Source organism: Trichomonas vaginalis, chromosome I (genome assembly GCF_026262505.1).
Source record: "Trichomonas vaginalis G3 chromosome I, whole genome shotgun sequence".
Taxonomy (NCBI): domain Eukaryota; phylum Parabasalia; order Trichomonadida; family Trichomonadidae; genus Trichomonas; species Trichomonas vaginalis.
In genome coordinates this window covers 11,938,835-11,960,933 of record NC_067203.1, presented here as the reverse complement: position 1 = coordinate 11,960,933, position 22,099 = coordinate 11,938,835, and the positions used below count along the sequence as shown (strand labels likewise).

At 33.7% G+C, this 22,099-nt stretch overlaps 7 protein-coding genes and 4 pseudogenes across 11 annotated transcripts, besides 2 other annotated features; 3 read left to right on the top strand and 8 right to left on the bottom strand.

Moving 5' to 3' along the window:
* Nucleotides 1-6,694: part of a mobile genetic element that runs on past the window's edge.
* On the top strand, nucleotides 33-572 carry TVAGG3_0971790 (annotated as a pseudogene). The gene has a single exon. A coding segment is annotated over exon 1 (540 nt).
* Nucleotides 793-1,055, bottom strand: TVAGG3_0971780 (annotated as a pseudogene). Its single transcript has one exon. A coding segment is annotated over exon 1 (263 nt).
* TVAGG3_0971770 lies at nucleotides 1,201-3,331 on the bottom strand (annotated as a pseudogene). The gene has a single exon. A coding segment is annotated over exon 1 (2,131 nt).
* Nucleotides 3,377-3,965, bottom strand: TVAGG3_0971760 (annotated as a pseudogene). Its single transcript has one exon. A coding segment is annotated over exon 1 (589 nt).
* On the bottom strand, nucleotides 5,526-5,918 carry TVAGG3_0971750 (phage tail repeat-like family; the record flags this gene model as incomplete). The annotated part of the gene is made up of 1 exon (XM_051253696.1): nucleotides 5,526-5,918. One exon carries the CDS (start codon nucleotides 5,916-5,918, stop codon nucleotides 5,526-5,528), a length of 393 nt encoding a protein of 130 aa, XP_051079270.1.
* A 1,251-nt stretch (nucleotides 6,695-7,945) lies between the features above and the next one.
* On the bottom strand, nucleotides 7,946-8,308 carry TVAGG3_0971730 (uncharacterized protein; the record flags this gene model as incomplete). Its single annotated transcript, XM_001330048.1, has 1 exon — nucleotides 7,946-8,308. The coding sequence occupies one exon, from the start codon at nucleotides 8,306-8,308 to the stop codon at nucleotides 7,946-7,948; it is 363 nt and encodes a 120-aa protein (XP_001330083.1).
* Nucleotides 8,309-10,781: 2,473 nt separating this feature from the next.
* Nucleotides 10,782-11,061: a mobile genetic element.
* Nucleotides 11,062-13,282: 2,221 nt separating this feature from the next.
* Nucleotides 13,283-13,666, bottom strand: TVAGG3_0971710 (protein modification by small protein conjugation; the record flags this gene model as incomplete). Its single annotated transcript, XM_001330046.1, has 1 exon — nucleotides 13,283-13,666. The coding sequence occupies one exon, from the start codon at nucleotides 13,664-13,666 to the stop codon at nucleotides 13,283-13,285; it is 384 nt and encodes a 127-aa protein (XP_001330081.1).
* Nucleotides 13,667-13,782: 116 nt separating this feature from the next.
* On the bottom strand, nucleotides 13,783-14,697 carry TVAGG3_0971700 (uncharacterized protein; the record flags this gene model as incomplete). Its single annotated transcript, XM_001330045.1, has 1 exon — nucleotides 13,783-14,697. One exon carries the CDS (start codon nucleotides 14,695-14,697, stop codon nucleotides 13,783-13,785), a length of 915 nt encoding a protein of 304 aa, XP_001330080.1.
* Nucleotides 14,698-15,189: 492 nt separating this feature from the next.
* Nucleotides 15,190-16,145, top strand: TVAGG3_0971690 (phosphoprotein phosphatase protein; the record flags this gene model as incomplete). Its single annotated transcript, XM_001330044.2, has 1 exon — nucleotides 15,208-16,116. The coding sequence occupies one exon, from the start codon at nucleotides 15,208-15,210 to the stop codon at nucleotides 16,114-16,116; it is 909 nt and encodes a 302-aa protein (XP_001330079.1).
* Nucleotides 16,146-16,758: 613 nt separating this feature from the next.
* Nucleotides 16,759-18,686, top strand: TVAGG3_0971680 (regulation of choline O-acetyltransferase protein; the record flags this gene model as incomplete). The annotated part of the gene is made up of 1 exon (XM_001330043.1): nucleotides 16,772-18,679. One exon carries the CDS (start codon nucleotides 16,772-16,774, stop codon nucleotides 18,677-18,679), a length of 1,908 nt encoding a protein of 635 aa, XP_001330078.1.
* A 5-nt stretch (nucleotides 18,687-18,691) lies between these two features.
* On the bottom strand, nucleotides 18,692-21,648 carry TVAGG3_0971670 (antigen BSP-related family; the record flags this gene model as incomplete). Its single annotated transcript, XM_001330042.1, has 1 exon — nucleotides 19,268-20,944. The coding sequence occupies one exon, from the start codon at nucleotides 20,942-20,944 to the stop codon at nucleotides 19,268-19,270; it is 1,677 nt and encodes a 558-aa protein (XP_001330077.1).
* Between the last annotated feature and the right edge of the window lie 451 nt (nucleotides 21,649-22,099).

The following is a 22,099-nucleotide window of genomic DNA, read 5'->3' as shown; positions in this document are numbered from 1 at the left end:
AACCGTCATTCTCAAACCACTTCATTTTTTCGATGTCCGAACAAGCACCGAAGCCGAACACAATGGCAGATGTCCTTTCAATGTTGCCAGACAAGCGCCCAGTTCAAATTCAAATTTTGAATTTGAAAGCTCATCTGACAAACACCGTTAAGACTCTCCAAAGTAGTCTTATGGAAGAGATGACCAAGCTCAAAGCCGATGTCCTCATGAACCAAGCTTCCAATGAGAAATGCCTGAATGATTTGACGGAAACCTTGCGCAATTACGAGAGAGAGAACCGAGACCTTGCCAGACTCATCTACCGTTTCTTCGAAGAGATAGACGCCATCTGGAAGGTACTCGGAAAGGACAGAACCTCCAACACCGTAATTCGTGAGTACCAAATTGAAGAAGGAATTGTCGAGGAAGAAGAGAAACACGAAGAAGAAGAGAAACACGAAGAAGAAGAGGAAGAAGAGAAACACGAAGAAAGAGGAAGTTTGGGCAACCCTTGTTGCCGATGACACTTACGAAATTTCCCAACCCTACCCATACAAATCCGCAACAAGGAGACAGGCAAGGTTCTTACCCCAGTCCTCAACAACTTGGGACACTTGAACCTTAACCTTCGGAATCGCGGTTCAATCTCCATGGGCAAGCTTGTCGCAATTCAATGGGTTCCAAATCCAGACAAGAAGACGAGGGTCAGACACATTGACGGTGACAAGCTCAACAACCGTAAGGAGAACCTCGAGTGGTTCTAAGAGTAAAAAAATTTTATTTTAGGGGGAAACCCCGAGTAAATTTAGGTGTTTAGTTCATTAAGTGGGTTAAATTAAGGGTAATTTGGACAAGTAGTTCCTGACCCTGAATTGGACTCTTTCGTCATCCCAGTTGCCTAGGAGGTCGTCCCAGAGGAGTTGGTAGAATTGCCAATCCAAGGACGATTTGTCCTCCCAGGCATTGAGGATGTACTGCTCGTAGAGTTTCATGACCTCTGCCTTGCACCAGACACCCTCTCCCTTGGAACGTAAGGCTTCTTCGAAGTGCTCGAATGCGATTGGCTGCGGGACCATCTGAAATGACACTTTTTGTCCGTTTGGTCAATGTTCGTGTCTCGTGTCATAGTCGACGAAAATACAAACAAACAGGTTATATATGAGTTTGAGACCAAGAATGGTGTAACTCGACCTGTCCGATTCAAATTCGAATAAAAATTTTTTACTTCATGCAATGTTTTATTTCTGTGCCGTCTTCAAGTATGCCCCAGTACTTACGCTTGGAGAGGACATGAACTTCGGTGAAAATTTTTAATTTAATTGACCCATCTTCTCACCGACCATTCCCATTTCAATGAGTTTGTTATAGCCTTCTTCGTTCGTCATGAGTGCGTCAATGTTCTCATAGTATACCTTCACTTTGGATTTGACTTCGGAGAAGAATTTGTTGTAGTTGTCAAGGACTGCCTTTGCGAACTGAGGGTAAGACCAATGTTCGACAATAGGTTTTAATGTGGTTACTAAGCCACTTTGACCTTGAGTGAATTCGTACTTCAAAACAAAAGGAGAAAACCTTTCAACAAAGTTGTCGACCTTCTCATAATGTTTACTCTTCATCTCTTGAGGTTTCTTAATGGAATATCCCCATGTCGAATTCATAAGCAATTTGAGTGTCATTGCAAGTTTGGGGTTTGAAGCTTTCCTAATATCATACAGTTGTTGTATGACTTTTCCAACTGTATAGTTCCTTCCCGGAACTCACCATCTTCGTTTGGAATTCCAGTCGGAATATATTGGACAAACCTCATGTATGCAGCGTTAAGGTCGACATAGTATATCTTTTCATCTGAGTCGAACTTGTCGCAACCAATTGGTCCAGTTTGTGGAAATTCAAGTGAGTCTCTTATCTTCTGAGAAACTTCTCCTGTTATCTCATAAACATCGTCGAAGCAACCTGTTTCATATAAAACCTTCTGACCTAACTCAGATGCTCTCCAATACAATTTGACGTCAATTGGATGTCTCAATGGAAGTTTGTTTATAGCATCTTGAAGTTCTTGCAACCTCATTGGAAGTTCTTCTGGTTCAGGTTGGTATCCGAACAATCCAACTCCTTTTGGAATTGTGTACTTCTTTTGTACTAGAACTTTGTCTGGAACAACTTTTGGTCTTGCTAACAGTGAAAAGTTTGTTTCGTCTTTTGGTACAAAAGTTTCTGTCAGCTTGTCATCTGGAATTGGTTCCAACAAACCTTTCTCGAAAAGAATGTTTACAGCTCTGACAATGTTGCACTTGCCTTTTCCGAACAATGGGTTTGTAAGACTTTCGTTCAACATGAAGTGGTTGTGGACAATTGCAATCTTCAACCATGGTAAGTCTTTGTCAACAACATAGTCGTCATGTGAAGAACCTTTAGCTGTAGGTATGTTGACTCGGATATTGACATTTGCCAACGGTGCAATTTTTGCCAATTGACCTCTGAGAATGTACCTTGTCTTCACACATGACTCAAGATACTTCATTTCTCATCTGTAACAAGACCAGAGTTCCTGAGACATGTAAGAATACAAGGTTCATTGACAATTGTTTCAATTGAATTGTAAATTCCATACCTTGTCAAGTCAATGTCAGACTTATTTATGAAGGGAAGTATCCAGCATGTTGTCTGACTGCTTGAGGGTTAGGTTGGTACCATTCGAACTTCACGCTTACAATTCCTTCAATTGCATTCAAAATATCTGAGTCGGAGTCAACCATTTGTTCTCTCTTTGTAGTCTTGAAAGCGTCAAGAAGCATTGCAGCTGTTGTGACATTGCCATGTGCATAGTAAATGTGACCATCCAAATCTGTTATGGTCAATCTGAGATTGTATCCTTTCTTATTTCCATCTTGTATGGCAGCAAGTACACCCATGAAGCCTTCTTTGTTCTTTCCTTCTTCAAAATTTACTGTAAAGGTTCGACCAGATGTAATTTGACTTCTAACTTCACGATACTTTTCATATGCATATCTTGTTCTTTCCATGGGAGCATGTGAGTCTTCACCTTTTCCTTTTTTCCTTCTCAAAGGATGCAATTGTTCGTCATGTTTCCAGTAGAATCTGGCAAAGCCGTCGTGTCCTTCAACTTGAGGTTCACTAACATCGAAAGGCATGTCCATAAGACGTTCTTCTTCTAACCTCTCTAGTCTGTTTGGATAATTTGGCACGTGCTGTTTCCAAATCCATTTCGTAGCGAAGACCAGCAGTTTGTCATAGACTTTTATGGGTCTTCCCTTCCTATATTTAAAATTCTTCGAAACTTCCAACCATATCTTTCTAACTCTGCTTTTATTCTAGCAGATTTTCTATCCATTCTATATGGGGGCATTTTTATAAAAATAAAAAAATATTTTTTTCTTTACTTTACATAACCGCCTGCTGCCATAAGTCTTTGACGCCAACCCATACCAGCTAATGAAGGTTGACTTGGTTTAGTTTGGAAACTAAACTTTGGTTTTGGTTTATCTTCAGTTTTTGGTTTTTCTTCTTCTATCGGTTTTTCGTCACTTTTCGGTTCCTCTGACTTTACTCACTTGCAGGAACAGTTGTGTCGTCAACATCTTCATAAATATCATATGCCATTTGTTTTTGTTTTCCTTTCAACTTTTTGTGTTTGTTGTAAAGTTTAGAATATTTCGACTCTAAGTCAATGAGATGTTCTATAATGAACTGTTGGTCAGTGAAGTAAACTTTTCCATCTGTTGTCTCGAAAGCTCCTTCAGACTTCAATATTTTATTTGTGAGAGTCTGTTTCTTTTTTGAGATACTAGCCGTTCCATTTCTATGAAAAGTGACTTTATAGTTAGGGTTTGTATTTCCAGACCTGGCACTTTCTATTATTGAATTTTTCTCTTCATCTGTAAGTTCTTTGACAGGTTTTGACAATGGTTCTGAACTTTTTGTTTGTGGTGTCAAATCTACCGTTTCAACTTCTTCGGTCATTTCATCTCAGTAAAAAATTTTAGTTTGGTTTGTTTTCAACTGGTTGTTTAGGTTTTTTAAGTCGGTCTAAAACTTCTTGAGGTATAGGAAGAACTTGACAAACACGTGGTTGTGTAACTGCTGGAAGCGACAAATCCATCTTGAACCCATTTGTCTCAATGCTGTATTGTTCATTTCATCTCAGTAAAAAATTTTACATTCCCCACGTTTGAGGCGGTTGAGGTTGGTTATTGTTTACCCACTGTTGTGCATGGTTATATCCTCTGTTAAAGAATCTTTCACCTTGGTCCATATAGTGTCCTGCTTGGTTATAGTAGTCATTTGCTTTGTTATAATAGTTTCCTGCTTGTCTTCCTACATTGTCCATCCATCCTTGAACTTTTCCTCTTGTTTCAGGATTTGGAATAAGATTTGCTGCATCCGTGCTACATCCCAACCTTTCTGTACAGTTTGTATAATAGGTTGTGCTTTCTCTTTAAGTATACCTAATGTACTCAAAATCTTCCTTCCAACTCCAAATACACCTCTGGCTATTGTTCCCACTGCGGGCAAAAATCTGGATGCAACTCCTGCTAATGCGCCAAATAAACCCATTTCTTATGGGTTAAAAAATGACGAATCCAAACAAGGACCCCTATGTTTCTAAAGCGACAAAGAAAGCACTCATGATAAAAATCTTTAGTTCAACACCAAATGCTTGGTTTATGGATATCTTGGAAAACATTCCGAGGTATAGAGAAGATGGACCACCATACTGGCTAATATTTGTCGGTCAAAACACAAGATACTGTGAAGCCATACCATTACAGTCCAAAAATATTTTAGATATCTTAGCAGCTTTGACAATATTCGTTGACAAATACCATCCAACAAAACTGACATCTGACTGTGAAAGTTCTTTCAAATCAGACGATATTAAAAAACTATCTGCGTTCAAAAAATGTAAACCAATATTTCATTGTCGACCAAAACCATTCTGCTCTTGGTGTCATTGACAGTTGTATAAAAATCTAAGAGATTTAAATCAACCACAAGGTGGTGAGGTAGATGAAATGTCATATGACGACAAATATAGACATTTCTCCATGGCAAAGATGAGACAAGTTTTTAAATATTTACAATAGCCGTAAACAAAAAGGTTTGGGAAACCACTCCCCCGAAGAAATGAAAAACAACCCCGACTTAGAGAAAGACTATATATTTAATAGTTTAGTCAAAAGAGACAAACAAGAAAGAATGCCAGGCTTCAAACTTAAGAAAGGTGACAAAGTAAAATAGAAATACCTAAACGCGACCCATATGAAAATACTATTGACTATGACAACAATGGAACTCGACAGGTACTCACCTTCGTGTTCGTAATAATAGAAGAAAGTATACAAGAGAATTTATGAAGTTTTAGGCAAACATGGCAAAATGTACAGACTGCAAGCAGAAGATAAAACTACTATTGTCAGACCTCGTTTCAAACTTGTCAAAGTTCAAGGTGGTATACTTTCAAAGACAGTTCCTAACAAATATAAGACAACTCCTGACGAATATGCTAAAGAAGTTGAAAATGACGACTAAGCATTTCTATACCATGCGTAAACTGTCATGTAAGGTGGCATGTAGTCTTTACTTTGTCCCGTTGTTTGCGTATATCCTGAAACGCGATGTGTATGGTTTCCTCCTCCCTCAGTGTTACTCCAGTAACAATCTATAGCAAACTTAACGTTGTCTTTAACATCATATCCTTTACCTTTTGTCATTCCTGACCAATCCCAATATCTATGCTTATGCCAACCTGCTTGAGATGTACTTAAATCTATGTAGTGACTGTGCGCAGGTAAATTTTCACCTGAAATCGTTTTACTTCCTCCTGTTTCCTTTGAAGAGTTTGCACAATACAAAAACCTGTCGACTATTTGAGTCCAAGTTCCAAAACCAAGTACTACTTCTGGTCTGGTAGAGTTCATTGACGTATAAATAGAACCTATAGGATATACTGTTTGAAGTATTTCTGTCTTTAATGTTTGAAGCTCTGTTTTGTCTGCTTTTTATATAACTTTTCTTCAAGTTCATTTACGTCAGAGATGCTATGTCTATGATATTTTTGTGGGTATGTTCCTTCTGTCCATGCTAAAATACGTTCTTTTGTTGCATCTACATATCCAGCTATCCATGTCGAGTCTGCTTTTGTATTCCTTAACTCTGTAACACCTTTCTCAAGCTCTTTCAACTGTTGTCCATCTTCCATTAAACCTCTGGTATGACTTGAAACCGTTTGTGTCAACATATCTACAGTTTCTTTGTCGGCTTTAAGGTCTAAACATCCTGAAACCCACCCTGTATTGGCTTTACCTTCTAAAATCTTCGATGTCCGTTCATGGTACCATTCAACCCTTTTTATAATTTCATTGTCTTTTTCATCCACATATTCCTTATCTGCCTTCTTCACTAACCCACTAGCCAGATATGCTAACTCATCGTCAACATACTCTTTGTCAGCTTTCTTTTCAACATCCTCTTTTGTTGCATATGTTGCATCTGCTCTGTCATGTTCTTCTTGAACTTTTTCAATGACATACTCTTTGTCAGCTTTGTTGCCAACATCTGCTTTCAAAAGAAGTTCAGATATAGGTTTCTCGTTTAAAGTTCCTTTTGTTGGATTTATACAGACAGTATGGTTCTTATTGTCTTGAAACAGAAACTCATCTGTCATTGGGTTTAATGTCAGTTTTAAGTTTCCTTCTTTCAATGACTCAGATATCTTAGAATAGTTTGAAAAGTTTGTTGTGTTCTTATTTAGAGCTTGCACAATGAGTTGTCGGTTGTGTTGTATTTCTCTCATAGACGCTGTTTCATTTGACATTTTTATTCTAGATAAAATATGCTTCCAATAGAAAAAGAAAATTCAAGAGTTGCTACAACTAAACCATTAGATGAACTTTTTACTAATGTCGGTCAAAGTTTGAGACAGAGACCGTAAAGCATGAAGGCTATCGTTTTGACTACCCATTAAGATGGCTAAGAGACCCATCTGTCACAAAAGCTATTGGCTTTCGTAGAATGAAGTTTGTGTCTGTAGAAGATAAAAGTTTTCCATTTATTGTAAGGTTTCATATAGATTATATATCTGAAGGGAAACGAAAAATGTGGGAAGAAATTGAGCTAATACAAGTTGACCTTTCATCTTCTCTACAGACTGCGTTAAAAAATATAGAAGATAAAATAAATTCATGTTATGCAAAATATGCTGATGAATATGCAAATACCGAGAGCACACTTTATGTGAGAATTGTATATGACAAACAAAATTCACAAGTGTCATTTCAAATCTACGAAGACAATCCAAAGAAAGACGAACAAATATATACAGAATTCACTGCAATGTCATGGTATTATTTGCAAAGAATGTTAAATCAGAAAGTCGAACTTCCTTTAGCAAATATTTACAGTCGATATGCAAGAGATGAACCATATTTATTTAAAGATGTTTTCGACCCAGCTGCTATTATTGTTCATGCTTCATTTTCTGGCGCCCAAAACTCTTTCTTATGCTTGGCAAATGACTTTTACGAAAAAACCTACAAAGTTATACGAACCACCAAGTGGAAGTATTTCAGACTTTCAAGTATGGTTTACTACAGATGGAAGAAAAAGAATAATTCCATTATACCATGCGTTTTACTTAGAACTTAGTTTCATATACAACTACTATCGAACGGTAAAAATATAACTTTTTAATACGGTTGAGGTGTTGGATTTGGTTGCCAACTAGACTGTGGTGCAGGTTCAGGCTGTTGTATAACAGGAGCTTGTTCTTCTGGTTCAGGGTCTTTAGGTATAATACCAACGAACTGACCTACTCTTTACCAATATTTTTGACTCCGTTCCAAATTCCTCTTCCTACGGTTTTTATTCCATTCCATATACCTCTTCCAACATTTCGAAAGAAGTTTCCAATACTACTGAAGAAACCCATTTTACTATATGTAAAAATCTAATGTCCACCTAGTCTCTTACGTTTCCTGTTGAGTTCCATAGCATTCTTTAACTGGAGCTCATACATTCTGTTTCTCCTCTGGTAGAAAACATATTCTGGGTCAACTCCTGTGTTCGCGTCATCTGCATAAAGTTGTTTATATCCCACTTCAGGGTTTGTATAAAACTCTTTCCATCTCATATTTGCATACCATGGTGGCAAACCTAACGCAGCGTCATTTGACATGGCAGTTTGCATTTGTACATCTGTTGGCACTTGACCATAGTTTGCCATTGCAGTTTGTATTCTAACTTCATTTGGAATATTCTCTGGGTTTGGTTGTCCAGGTTGCTGTGCATTCGCTAAGTTCTGTGCGTCCATTTAATATTAGATAAAAATATCTCTTACGAGTACATATACTGGACATTTGCAGGCATTGGTTCATCTTCATATTCTCTATATCTTTCTGCCACGTCAAATAAATATATGACACAATGGAAAAAACCTAAAACAAGTAGTCCTATTTCAAACCACATTTACTTACCAATAAAATTTCTTTATTGTGACACTTTCTCCAGTTTATAGGACCTCTCTCATATTCTATCTTATCGTATCTAAACTCATAGTCATGTATGTCCTCTAACCATCTCATAACGGTTTCCAAACCACTTTTATCGGATGTAAAGTAAAAGCATGGATGGTTATGTAAAACGTCTAAAGTTTCTAAAGAGTCTCTCAAAGTCCAGTCTACTTGGTATTGAAAATCCCATGTGTTATAGAACGGTGGGTCCACCATAAAGAAAACATTTTCCTTGTCTTTATATTTTTCATACAACTCTGTCCAATGACATCTCACAAACTCTATACCCTCAATATATTTTTCTATGTCCTCTTTGAAAACATTTGTATAGTTGAGATATAAAACTTTGACATAAGTGTTTCAATGTCATAACTCTTATAGCACCACTATATAATAGTCTAGCAGATATACTATCCCAGTCTATATATTCTGCTTTTTTCAAAACCTCTCTCACAATATTTTTCTTATCTAATGGTATACGTTCCATCTTACCTATAGGTATCTTTTCTTTTAACTCTTTCAATATTTTGTTAGTGTCTGGAATATGTTTGAGACGGTTCATATAGTTGTCGAAGTCATTGCATATAATCTTTGAGTCAGGAAATACAGTATGGCACAAATGGGATATATAGAAACTTCCACCGAACAAATCTACAAATGTTAGACCATTCGGTAGTTTCTTAAGTTCTCTCAATATAATATCTTTACATTTACTCTTATTTCCAAAGAACGGTAACGGAGGTTTTGTAAAATTCATTTATATATAATAATAAAAATGTTTTTTCCTGAAAAGTGACAGAAAAGTGACAAAACATGTACGAAGAAGTCTTGAAAATTCAAGAGGGTAGAAAAGAGGTTATATCTAACCCTCTACCCTAAACATTATTTTTGTCTGATTTTACGAAGAAGTCTTGACAAAACATGAAAACATATATAATTTGTGAAAAGCTCCTGGAAGACCCGTATATAAGAACTTCATTTATACTAAACATCTTCGGGGCTAGAGGGCACGAAGTGCCTGGAAGCCCCACTACCTTTTTTTTTTTTTTTTTTTTTTTTTTTAATTTAAGAATGCCATATTTTTGTTAAAAAAAATTTCGAAAAGTGAGAGATTTTCCGTTCTAATAAATATATTTGATAACCGGGGTGTCCCCCGGAATCAAATAAATTATCATATCGAGAATCGGAGATTCTTGCAGTTTCGATTTTTTCGAAAAGTGAGAGATTTTCCGTTCTAATAAATATATTTGATAACCGGGGTGTCCCCCGGAATCAAATAAATTATCATATCGAGAATCGGAGATCCTTGCAGTTTCGATTTTTTCGAAAAGTGAGAGATTTTCCGTTCTAATAAATATATTTGATAACCGGGGCGTCCCCCGGAATCAAATAAATTATCATATCGAGAATCAGAGATTCTTGCAGTTTCGATTTTTTCGAAAAGTGAGAGATTTTCCATTTTAATAAATATATTTGATAACCGGGGTGTCCCCCGGAATCAAATAAATTAGCATTACTAACATTCCTTTTTTATTTAAAATTTTCAATTCTTAAAACAAAGTTTTACTTCTATTTAATTATTTGCCATGAAAGTATAGAACATTAAAAATTTATCCTACTACCTCCACCCTTATAATACCTTCAAAAAAATTATATCTCAATTTATTTTCTATCTTTATATTGATGTGCTTATTCAAAAACACTAAATCATAAGTCTTCAGTTCTCAAAATACTCTCAAATTATCTCATTGCGCATATTTTGAAATTTGATAATTTTAAATTGTTAAAAAATTCATTAATCACAGTAAAATATCTATATACAACAATTAACTAACCGATTTCACATCTTGAACATTCGCATTTATTTAATATATTTGAATATCATTTACATCTTATTGAATTAGATCATAAATCACAGTTCCTTAATATACTATCTAGCTAATCATTATTGTTGCACAACTTACATTTGATTAAACACACGTGTATAATTCTGTACAACTCATATCTCTATCAATACTTTATTTATAATCAAAACAAAGGTTAAAATTGTATACCCTGTCACTGTAGAGTATTCTCCCAACTTTAAAGTGAAAATCAAAATTTGATATTTTAGTAATTTCATGTGAGATCGTTATTTTATAGGAAAACATACTGAAAATGTTTATAAGATGTTTCTCTATCATATGCCAAAATATCATGGTTTAAATGCTCTCCTAAGTGTCTATAACTGAATTTTAGGGCAATAACCTTATTCTAAATGTTGGGAAAGTAGGGTATTTTGAAAAAAATTATTCATGATCAATTCATGATTTAACCAGTTCCTTCAAATTAGGAGAGCATATTCAAATATAATCGCTCATTAAAATCAATTTTTATGTTTTTTTTTAAATCGAAATTATCTCATCATAAACCATGCAAACTGACTATTTGTTCTTATCACCATGTTACCAATATCAGAATTGTCTTTACAGCCAAAATTTCGCTCGATAAAAGTCCATCCAATAGTGAGATAATTGAGCAACGAACATTTTTCCATATCACAAAAAACCTCCCCGACGCAAAGAATCACTGCCACCCAAATTTTTGTCTGTTTGAATTAATTTGAATGATATAAATTTATCATTTGTATTTAGAGAATATTTTCGAATTTCTCCTGCGTTTAATGGCGATTTATTGACTTCATGAATTATTTTTGTTTCCCCATTAATGGTTGTCCCTTCAACTCTCCATGTTTGAAGTGGATATGAAGAGAATTTCCCCCCACCTGGGAATGTCCTTACAATATATTCCGTCGGTTGAATTGCAATGTTTTGTTTGGTCTCCCACTGAACCCATGAATTAGGAATATTCTGAGTCTTAAAACATACATCAGTTCTATATTTATTAATCACATCAATGGAGTATCCATTATCTACAGATGAGACAGACATTTTTACATTTCCGCTCTCGAAATAATTATTTGCTATGATTACATCATTAGACTTAGTATTTCTGCATCTTAGTAATGAATCAGAAAGTGAGTTAACAACACATTGATAGTTATTTGAATCTACTATATCTTTCATTGATTTGATAATTTGTTCATTGCAGAATTCAAAATGAATGTTTTCTATCAATGAATAGAATTTTTCGTTTTCTTTTGCTAAAGAAATAATAAAGTTAGCTAATGAATCTTCATCTTCAAGTAATAGTTCATCACTGCTAAATATTTGCTGCAAAATGTCAATTCCGAGTTTGTTCGAAATTAATTTGAGTTTATTTGAGTCAATCGCAGAAAAATTTGATGATATATATTTAATGCATTCAAGGATATTTTCTTGTGAAGAAATATCGAAATAAAATTCAAGCAAATCAACGCAATTTTTGTTATCAATTTTCATTTTGTCAATAACATGCATTTTATATAAATTAGTGAGTTCTTGCATTTCAAGAGTAATGCCGATATGGAAAAGGTCCTTCAAGATCATTTCATCACATTCAATATCCGTTTTATTGTATTGTAAGGTAGTCACAAAATCTAAGTAGTGAGGCTCTCAAAAATTGAACCGTACTCCATACAAAATTTGTGTACCCTCACTACTTAGATTTTGTGGCCTTCAATTGAGAGGTTAGTTTTGATAGAGCACGTTATAAAATTAAAAGGGAAAAATAAATAAAATTTAAACATTTAATTATATATAATGTAAGGAGTGTAATTCCAAATTTTCTAAAAACTATTCAAATTTGAGCATTTTTTTGGAAATAGTAAATCTAATATGGACATCTAATAACAACATGATTCATCACCTTTTCAAGCTCTGCAGTCAATTTTTTGAAATTTGATTGAAATAAATGAAGCAAAAATTACATTTCATTAGGGAATATATGAGTTTCTCTGGAAACAGGCTGATAAATTTTAAATTTTGTCCAATCAACATGAATGCATTGAGAAATTTGGATTGATTTTCTAGTAGAATCTGGAACAATTCAACCATGTATAAATGGATCATGTAATCATCATGAAATGTTAGTGTTAGAGTTCAAAAGAAACAGAATGAGTGGAAATCAAACACAATCTGAATAATTTTAAACGTATACAATCTTTAAGTTTGTATTTTGAATTCTACATATATGATTGTGTAATTCGTTCTTTCAAATTTTCGGATTCAGGCATGTTTTGATAAAATTCATTCCCAAAAACGTTAATTAACAATTAAATTTAGTGTATTTTAAATATATATACGTATTATATTTTATAAATCATATTAAATTCGCAAAATTTTAAGTTTTAAACAAAAATAAAAAATGTTCAAAATATGAAATTATGCATAGGATATTAAAATTTACATGTTAGCAATTTTTTTGAATTGCTTTCAATTTTCATATTGAAATTTTTAAGATTTTTTTCTGAAATAATAAGCAAGAATATCAACCTAAATAATATTAAATTCCATGCGTTAATTTCCCCTCAAAAGTCATTGACCGCCTCTCAATCTAGATTTTGTGAGTACTTTAGAATGTCTTTTAATACATTATACGTTTCTTGTGATTTTACATCTGTATGAATATCAATTTTAGCAATATTATTGTCTAATAGATATTGCGAGTAAAAAGTTTGAGAAATTGCAACAGCAAATGACTTAGTAAGTGCGATTTCAACGTTGTTGATTGATAATATAACTTTATCAAGCACGTTATAGTTATTAATCCTCTGTAAGATTTGGTTATTGAGCTTAATCAAGACCATATCTTTTTACACCCGTAAATGAAAATTCGGAAGTCAAAAAAATTTAAATTTAAATTGGAACACACTTAGGCTTGACAGTCTTTCCGACACCGAAGTTGATGGAAGCGTTTTCAGGAACTTCCTCTTTGATGTTTGGCAAAACTTCAAGTTTGAAGTTATTATAAGTTATTGCCTCAATTTTGTTTGACAATGTTTCAACAGCATCATAGACTTCCATGTTCTGGGTGCTATCGAAATTGGGCTTCGATAACAAGTTCCTTATTGCCAACAATGCGAAGTAAATTGTGACATTCGAGTTATGTCTTGATCTCAAAATATCAATGCTAATTGATCCATCGATAGTAATATTCGGATGTCTTGGAACTGTCAAGAATCTTATCTCAGGACTTGTTGATGTGATCAAATTCTTTAGCGAAAACTTCTTTATCTTCATAAAAAATATGAATTCAAGTTTAGCATTAAATTTGATCAAGATAAAACAAAATTGGTAATATTTTTTTTTAGATTTTTAAAAATCAAATAATAACAACAACAAATACATAAGAAACATTAGTCAAAATCAGAGGCATTTGGTCTGGTTATTGATGGAACTTTATTTTGGGAATAATTAAGCGGAGAAAGAGCGACGCGAGGACCTTTGAGTATATTTGGAGAAAGAGTTACTTTATTTGGTGAAGGTGATACCTTCTTTGGAGAAGGTGTTGGAGTGAAAGTTGGAACTAATTTTGTGTAAACACTCTTTATATCATCCTGAAGCTTTTCTGAATTATCACTAACTACAGATAATATCTGCATCATTCTGTTTTCAAAGTTTTTAGCTTTATCTTGAAGAAGTTTTTGGAAATTAATAAGATCTGCTGAAGAAATTTGAGAATTAGCTTGAGTATTCTTTGCAATAATTAACTCCTTTTGCTGCTGATGTGTCATTTCCATTAATTTCACGCGAAGTTGTATGTTTTCGTTGTCTGCAGCTGCAGCACGTTGAGATTTTGAGATAATTTGTTCAGGTTTGCAGTTAAAAATTCTTGTTAATGTAGATACTAAAATATTTGCTTCCTCTAATTTAGCTTCTGTGTTTTTCTTATATTCATAAGCTTCATCATAGAGCTTTTTTTGAGTTTCTATGAAAGACAATCTGCTGAGAGGATTCTTTCGTGCATTCTCTGCATGAAATGATTCACTGTTGTGGAAATTCTCGACATCATTATATAATCTCGCAATTTCTTTCAGTAATTTTTCACAATCTACGCTTTTCTCTTTCAGTAATTGTTCTAATTCGGCAGGATTAGAATTTAATGGCTGTATGATATTCTTTGAAATTTTTAATAATTCTTGAAGATGATTTTCTTCAGATTGTGATTTTTCTTTGGTGAAATTTTCAACTTCGGCTTTCAATGCTTCATTTTCTTTTTCTAATGTAGCTATCCTTGCTTGAAGATTAGCGATTGTTGTTGCCGCGTCCATTATTTTTTAAACGGTCACATCAAAATGTGACAATTCATCATATCTAATAATCATAGAATCTATCTATTTTATACCACCACACATTGAATCATTCTTCTCTACATGAACTATAAAATAGATATTTATACAATATATCTAAATTGAGCTCATTTTTGTTTAATTCATATTCTTAATATATAATAATTATCATTTTTGAAACTAACAAACTGGTATTCCAGCTGTTTTATGAGGAACTATATTATCAACGCGCATACAACTGTAGAATCTAAAATCTTCTTGTATTACCATCGTGGAATTACATTTTGAGAAGTCTTGAAATTAATAGCCAGCTTTGTTTGAAAATATCCCAGACTAATACATGCAAAAGAAATGATATTGAAATTCATGATTTCAATTTTTATGGGAACCTTATCTTGAAACATATTGAGATAACAATAATTTGAATAAATTTTCATTAATAATCATATTATCTGACTGTATGAATGTAAGATTTTACTCTCAAAAGTGACAATGTCTGAGACTAAGGAGGCTTTCTTAGACAGGCTTTTAGCTCAGATTCACAAGGAGAAATACTTTGAAGAAGGAGAGTATATACATTTTCAACATGATGATCTATTGAGGTTAGCAAACTTATCAATAAACATTTTAAATAACGATCCAATATTACTCAATCTTTCATCACCTCTATACGTATTTGGCGACATTCACGGATACTATAGAGGTTTGATTTCATTTTTAGATTACTGCGGCTACCCACCAAAATCTAATCTTTTATTTCTTGGCGATTATGTTGACCGCGGACCTAATTCCGTAGATACAATAGTGACACTTTTAGCACTTAAATGTCGTTATCCACATAATGTATTTCTCATTAGAGGAAATCATGAAACTAGAGAATTGACAGCTGTATACGGGTTCCAAGAGGAATGCAAAGAAAGATACTCGTTACAAGTATGGGATGCTATCTGCGAATCATTCCGCTATATTCCGATCGCAGCAATTGTTGGCGGCACAATATTTTGCGTTCATGGAGGTATAACCTCTGAATTTCAGCGTCTTTCGCAAATCACACAAATAGAAAGGCCACTTGATCCTTCGGACGGAGGATTAGTTCAAAATTTACTTTGGGCGGATCCTTCGCCTGATATTACAGGCTTTGTTAAGTCGTCAAGAGGCACTTCATACAAATTTGGTGTAGACATTGCAGAAAGCTTCGTGAATAACTTCGGATTTGATCTGATTTGTCGCGCTCATCAGTCAGTTGACAAAGGTTTTGAATTTCCATTTTCTCCATCGACATGTCTCGTTACATTGTTCTCTGCGGATGGATATTCTAAAAATCCACCAAATCAAGCAGCGATCATGTACATCAATGAAGAAATGGTATGCTCTTTCAAATTTTTGGAATCATCTAACTGACTTTCACTAAGCATTTGTTTGTATAAACTTTATTATGATATGTTTTATTTTTGATTTCTGTTTTTTTTCTGATTTGACTTATGATATCATACATTTTAATGATATTAATATATTAGTTTGACCCATTCAATCAGAAAAATATCGATTAATTGACAATTCTATTGATTATTTCAAATCAATATGCTTTTTATTTCGGTAAATAGAGTCAGATAGAAAATTACAGTAGGCAAAATCCAAGATAATTAACAATATATCATGATGTTACTAAATTAAGGTGATCTTAAAGTTCCACGATACGTAACAAGATTGAGTCGCATAGATAAAAATCAAATATTCAACATACTATCGGGAAACAGATAAAATATGTTTTCATCCAATCATTCTCTCAAATTGAAAATTAAAACCGCTTCGTTACATTCAAAAATTGTGAATCTAATTGAATTCATGCGCTCTTTTTTTATCGACATAGAATTTTTTATTCATTCTATTATCTCTTGATGTAAAATTAATTTTTTGATCAATTGGATTGAGCACGTTATTCATGAAATTATGGGAATTTTTCAATAGAAGAAAAAAGATAGATCACATTCGAGCAGTAGATCAAAGATATAAAGAAATTTTAAGATTGTAAAATGCAATATCAAAAATTTCAAAAATGTTGTTATCTACTTTCTATGCCTTAGCCTTATCCCACGTATGCAATCATGATAGTCTTCCGCCCATAGAGCGGAAAGTACAAATTATTGAACAACCTGATATACATGAATCCACTGGCGCAACAACATTTCCATATCCTAATAGAAGTACACCACGAATAGTATTCAACTTCTCGGAATTAGACAAATCTACAGCATTAAATCAAGGTAAGATCTGTTGGGAGGAAGGAATTGTTGTTAATGATGTTAAATGCTCAAAAGATGACGTAATAACTGCAGAAAAAAGAAATGTTATAATAGAAACATTTAAAAATCTTCAAACGTACATGGAAGGATGCTTGAAAGTTACACCAATGACTACAAGTATTCGACTTGTTCCAAATAGAGCTGAATATACTCTCGCCCGCGAAGGTGATGAAGCAAAAAACTGCGATATGTACTATACTATCATTCCTCGTCCATATAGCTCTTCAGAATTAAATGTTCTTGCATCTGCTTCATCAATTCTAGATGAATCAATAGAAAAGCGTCCAATACAAGGAATAGTCTTTATCAATGTTGCTAAGCTTCCAGACAAAGCCCAAAATTTAAATGAATATCCAAATGAGTTCTTTATTACTTGTTTCCATGAACTATGCCATGCACTTGGTATCTCCAACAGCACTTACAAAAATTGGATTAATATAACTACAAGACAACCTTATTTTGATCAAAATGCGAAGACAATGCATAAAGAGAAGAAGAACTTTACCATAGTTTACACGCCCGAAATCCATAAATACGCAAAAAAGCGTTTTGGAGTCGAAACCTTTACATTTGACGATGGAGAAATTCCATCTGGCATAGAACTCGAAGATGGCGGCGGTTCAGGTACAATGGGATCACATCCTGAGATCCGCACTTATTATGGAGAGTCAATGGTCGGAGTTTCTTCAGCTCATTCAGTTATTTCAGATTTAATCTTCGCCATGCTCAAAGATACGGGCTGGTACGAGGTTAACTACACATACGCCCAAGGCCACTCCTGGGGAAATGGTTATTCCATTAGTACATCTCCATTAAATTCATTTGCAGTCGGAGCTCCTCAAACGAGCTTCCCCACCCACTACTTATGCAAGGTAAATGGCACAGAAGGCTGCACATACGATTACACGGCCATCGGAGAATGTAAAACCGAAAATTATGACTGTGACAAGTATCCTGATGATCCATTCTGCCAATCCCAAGATTTCTACAACGCCAACCGTGAAACTACGCGTGGACATTCCTCAGTTCACGATTGGATTAAATATATTATTCCTTATAACAACAGAAATTGTCTTGATCCAAGCAATTTCGAGAAGCCGAGCGATTCCAAGGAAGAAGCCGGTCCAAATTCCCGTTGTTTCGAATATCCAAACGGAAAATTCGGTTGTTTCCTTACGAGATGCGACGGATTGGACCTCTACGTCAAGTTCGGAAGCTACGAATTCCAATGCAAGAAGGGTGGTGAGAAGGTTGGCCCGATTTGGCAAAAGATTCTTTGTCCAAATCCAGAATTCATCTGTCGCGGCATGGCTGTTGCACAATCGTTACCGGAAAACCCATTTGCAGATGATTACCAACCTGCTTTAGTACACCAGACTGAAAAACTTGGCAAGAAATTCCCAATTAGTGATACTTTGTTTGTTATTCTTATTGCTATTGGCATTGTCATCATCATTGTCATTGTTGTTGTTGTCTGCGTATGCAAGAGATCGAAGAGGAAGTCCAGAGTCTACGCAATGGAAGAATCTGAATCTGACGACCTTCCAAAGAAGAAAAAGAAGAAATCACATTCAAAGAAAGAGAAGAATTCTAAAAAATCAAATGACAACGGTGACCAAGAAAAGAAAAAGAAGAAAAAGAAGAAGAATGACGATAACTAGTTAATTACATCTATTTTTATTCATATATTGTTTCATAAAATGTTTTATTTATTTTCATATTTCATTTTTTCACTTTCAATATGGAAATATTAATAGATTTAGGATATTATTATTTTTTAATTTGAATTCTCTCAATTAGGAAACGTCATATTTTTATTTTGAGTAATAGATTTCTTTCATGAGGTCATAATTTGTATATAATTTTAGTTATACATCAATTGATTTCAATGATTATGTTATTGATTAAGCTATATTCATGATTCAGAGTGCTTTCAAGCCGTTATTAACATTCTGGAATGTGAAAATAAATAAAGCATTTTATGAAACATGGATAGAGAGCATGATCATAATCATATATTTGCAAAAAATAAGTTTGATGCGATATTATTATTATTGAGAAAGCAATCAAAAGCAACATAATCATGTAGATGCAATTAATTGAAATTCTGCTCGAAATAATTGTTAAAAAAATGACGATGTACATGCTTAAAAAAGGATTGAGTTTTCCAGCTTCATTGGGTATGAAGTACATTCATTTTTTTTGCAACAATGAAACAAAGAAGAAAGCAGCAATTTAGGAAAAAAATATTATTTATCAATTCTAATAAATCGTTTGATTAATTCAGAGATGAAAAGCTTACTTCGATTCTCTATCTCACAACCACATGAAAGTTGGTCACAATCCTTGAAAGCATCTCTACCAACTGAAAGAACACATTTAGGAATATTGATAAGTTTGAGATTGCGACATCCCTCAAATGCGTTCTGTGAGATCCGTTGGACACTATCACTTGGAATAGTAATAGTGATAAGGTTGATGCAACTCATAAATGCACCTTTACCGATATTCATTGTACTACCTGGAAGAGCAAAATACTTGACAGGAGATGCAGGAGGGAACAAAATAAGAGTGGTCATCGATATGTCGAAGAGGGCACCTGTAACTACTTTGTAGTTACTGTTACTGCATGTTATATTTCGAATATTGAAACAATTTCTGAATGAACCAACACCAATTGATGAAAGTTTGCAACCTGTTGGAATGATTATGGATGAAAGAAAAGCACATGAAAGAAACGAGTCTGAATATATAGTTTCGAGAGATAATGGACATGTGAATGTTGTAATACCTGTATTGCTAAAACTGTATGAGTTAATGATTTTAATGCTACTTGGTAGTTTGATTTCAACTAAGTTAGGGTTATCAATGAAACAAAATTCGCTGATTGATGTGAGATTTGTGCAGCTGCTAAGATCCACAATTTCTTGATTGCAACGATTGAAACAATTATTTCCTAGTGATGCAATCATGTTGTGATACAAAACTTTTGTGAGAGATGTGCATCCTGCAAAGGCACTATTGCCAATAGAAGTCAATGAACGAGGCAATTTAATATTGGTTAGTAATGTACACCCTGCAAAAGCGCTTTCTCCAAAACTTGTCAAAGAACTGTCTTCCATAGAAATAGATTTGAGTTTTATACAGTTCTCAAAGGCATGAGTTCCAAGACTTGTGCATGAACTGAGTGTAATACTTTCTAAATTCTTACAGTTTAAAAATGCATTATCACTTATTGTTGTTAATTTTGTTGGTAATTCTATAAATTGTGCATTCTCACAACCAGAAAATGCATTGCCTTGGATTGTTTGCAATCTAGAATTTGTTTCGAAGATGATTTTAGTGAGTAAATTTTTGTTTTGAAATGCAAATGATTTAATTTCTATTACTTCGGATGAAATTGGAATTTCTTTAGCTTCATTACCTCCAATGTACTGTATAAGAGTTTGGTTATCTTTTGTCATTATAATATAGTACTCATTCACATAAAAGTTGGAATTTTGTTTGAATTCTAATCTAGTTGTTGTATCGAATACTTTACCATTCAATTCTTTTAAATTCTCTGGCAAAACAACTACTTTCAAATTTGGGCAATTAACGAAACACTCACTATTTATTATTTTTAATGAATCTGGCAATTCAATTGAAGCTAATCCTGTATTTTTAAACGCTCCTCCACCGAGTTCAACAATTGATGATGGTAATTTAACTCTTTTTAACTGAGTACAGCCTTGCATTGCAGAATATTTAATTGAAGTTACTGAGTCTGGAATATCTATTTCTGTAATTAATATTGCTTGCAATCCAAATTCATATATTGTTTTCAGAGTTGTTGGTAGTGTTATGCTCGTTATTAAGCACGCGGATAGGGAAGCATATCCTATTTCAACAATTCCTTCTGGAATAATTACAGGACCAGATTTCATTGAGGGGTAAAAAATAACCCTTTTAATTTACTATCAATCAATAGTGAATATTCTTCATAAAAATTCGGATTTTGTATGTCAACAGAAATTGATTTTAGACTTGTGTATTCAAATGCTGCTCCTTCGATAAAACTCACTTTAGATGGAATTTTAAAATTCGATAATGGAGTTTTAGCAATGAACCATCTTAAAATGGATACCATATTACTGTCAATTGGGATTTCAATATTTGTTAGACTTGAACAAATATAAAAACAATATTGAGGGATTGCTGTAACTGAAGAAGGAAAAGTAAAGGAGGAAATATTTGTATTGGAAAAACAATAATCACCTAGAGTTTTGATTGAGCTTAGAAGTAAAATAGAAGAGAGCGATTGACAATTTTCAAAAGCATGACTACCTATGTTCGATAATTGTGCGCATAAATGAAGATCAATGGATTGAAGAGCAGAACAATAATAAAATGAATAATCTTGGATTTCAAATAATTGCGATCCAGATACAAATTCAACAGTCCTAATTGTAGACTTACAGTTTTTGAAAGCATAATTACTTTTCGAGCTCCCAAAAATGTATTTTGTTCGAGAATGTATAGTAATTGAGTCAATATTTGATTCTGTTGAGTCCAATGATTCATAGTTATTTGAGTACTGGCTATTATTATATGAAGATGCTATTTAGTTGTCATTCAGCTAGGAATAAAGCAATTATTTATGAGATTTAAGAGTGATTTTTTAAGGTTGAATTCCGACTTTTTCAACTGTCACTCCCCGAATATTTAAGTATATATTACTTCTCTGCCATTTCGTTATTTAACCTTTCCAACAGCTTTCTTTAATGGTTCCTAATTCAAGTATCTTTAAGGATTGTAATGTGCAATCAACAAAAGCTATTCCCAATTAAAATTAATTACTCAATAATGTTAGTATTATTGTTTACTGACATCAATTTATGTCTATTGGCTGATGCATGACCGGATTTGAAAATAAAAAAGCATTTAGCAAATACACATGCAAAAATCTGTTTGTAATCAATATTATTTTTGTGGGTAAGTTTGGAGATGAAATAAAAATCCATTAGACTTTCGAAATTTTTAAAATATTAGAATCTGATATGTCTAACCAAAAATAACTTATCATTCCATGAAAAAGCACA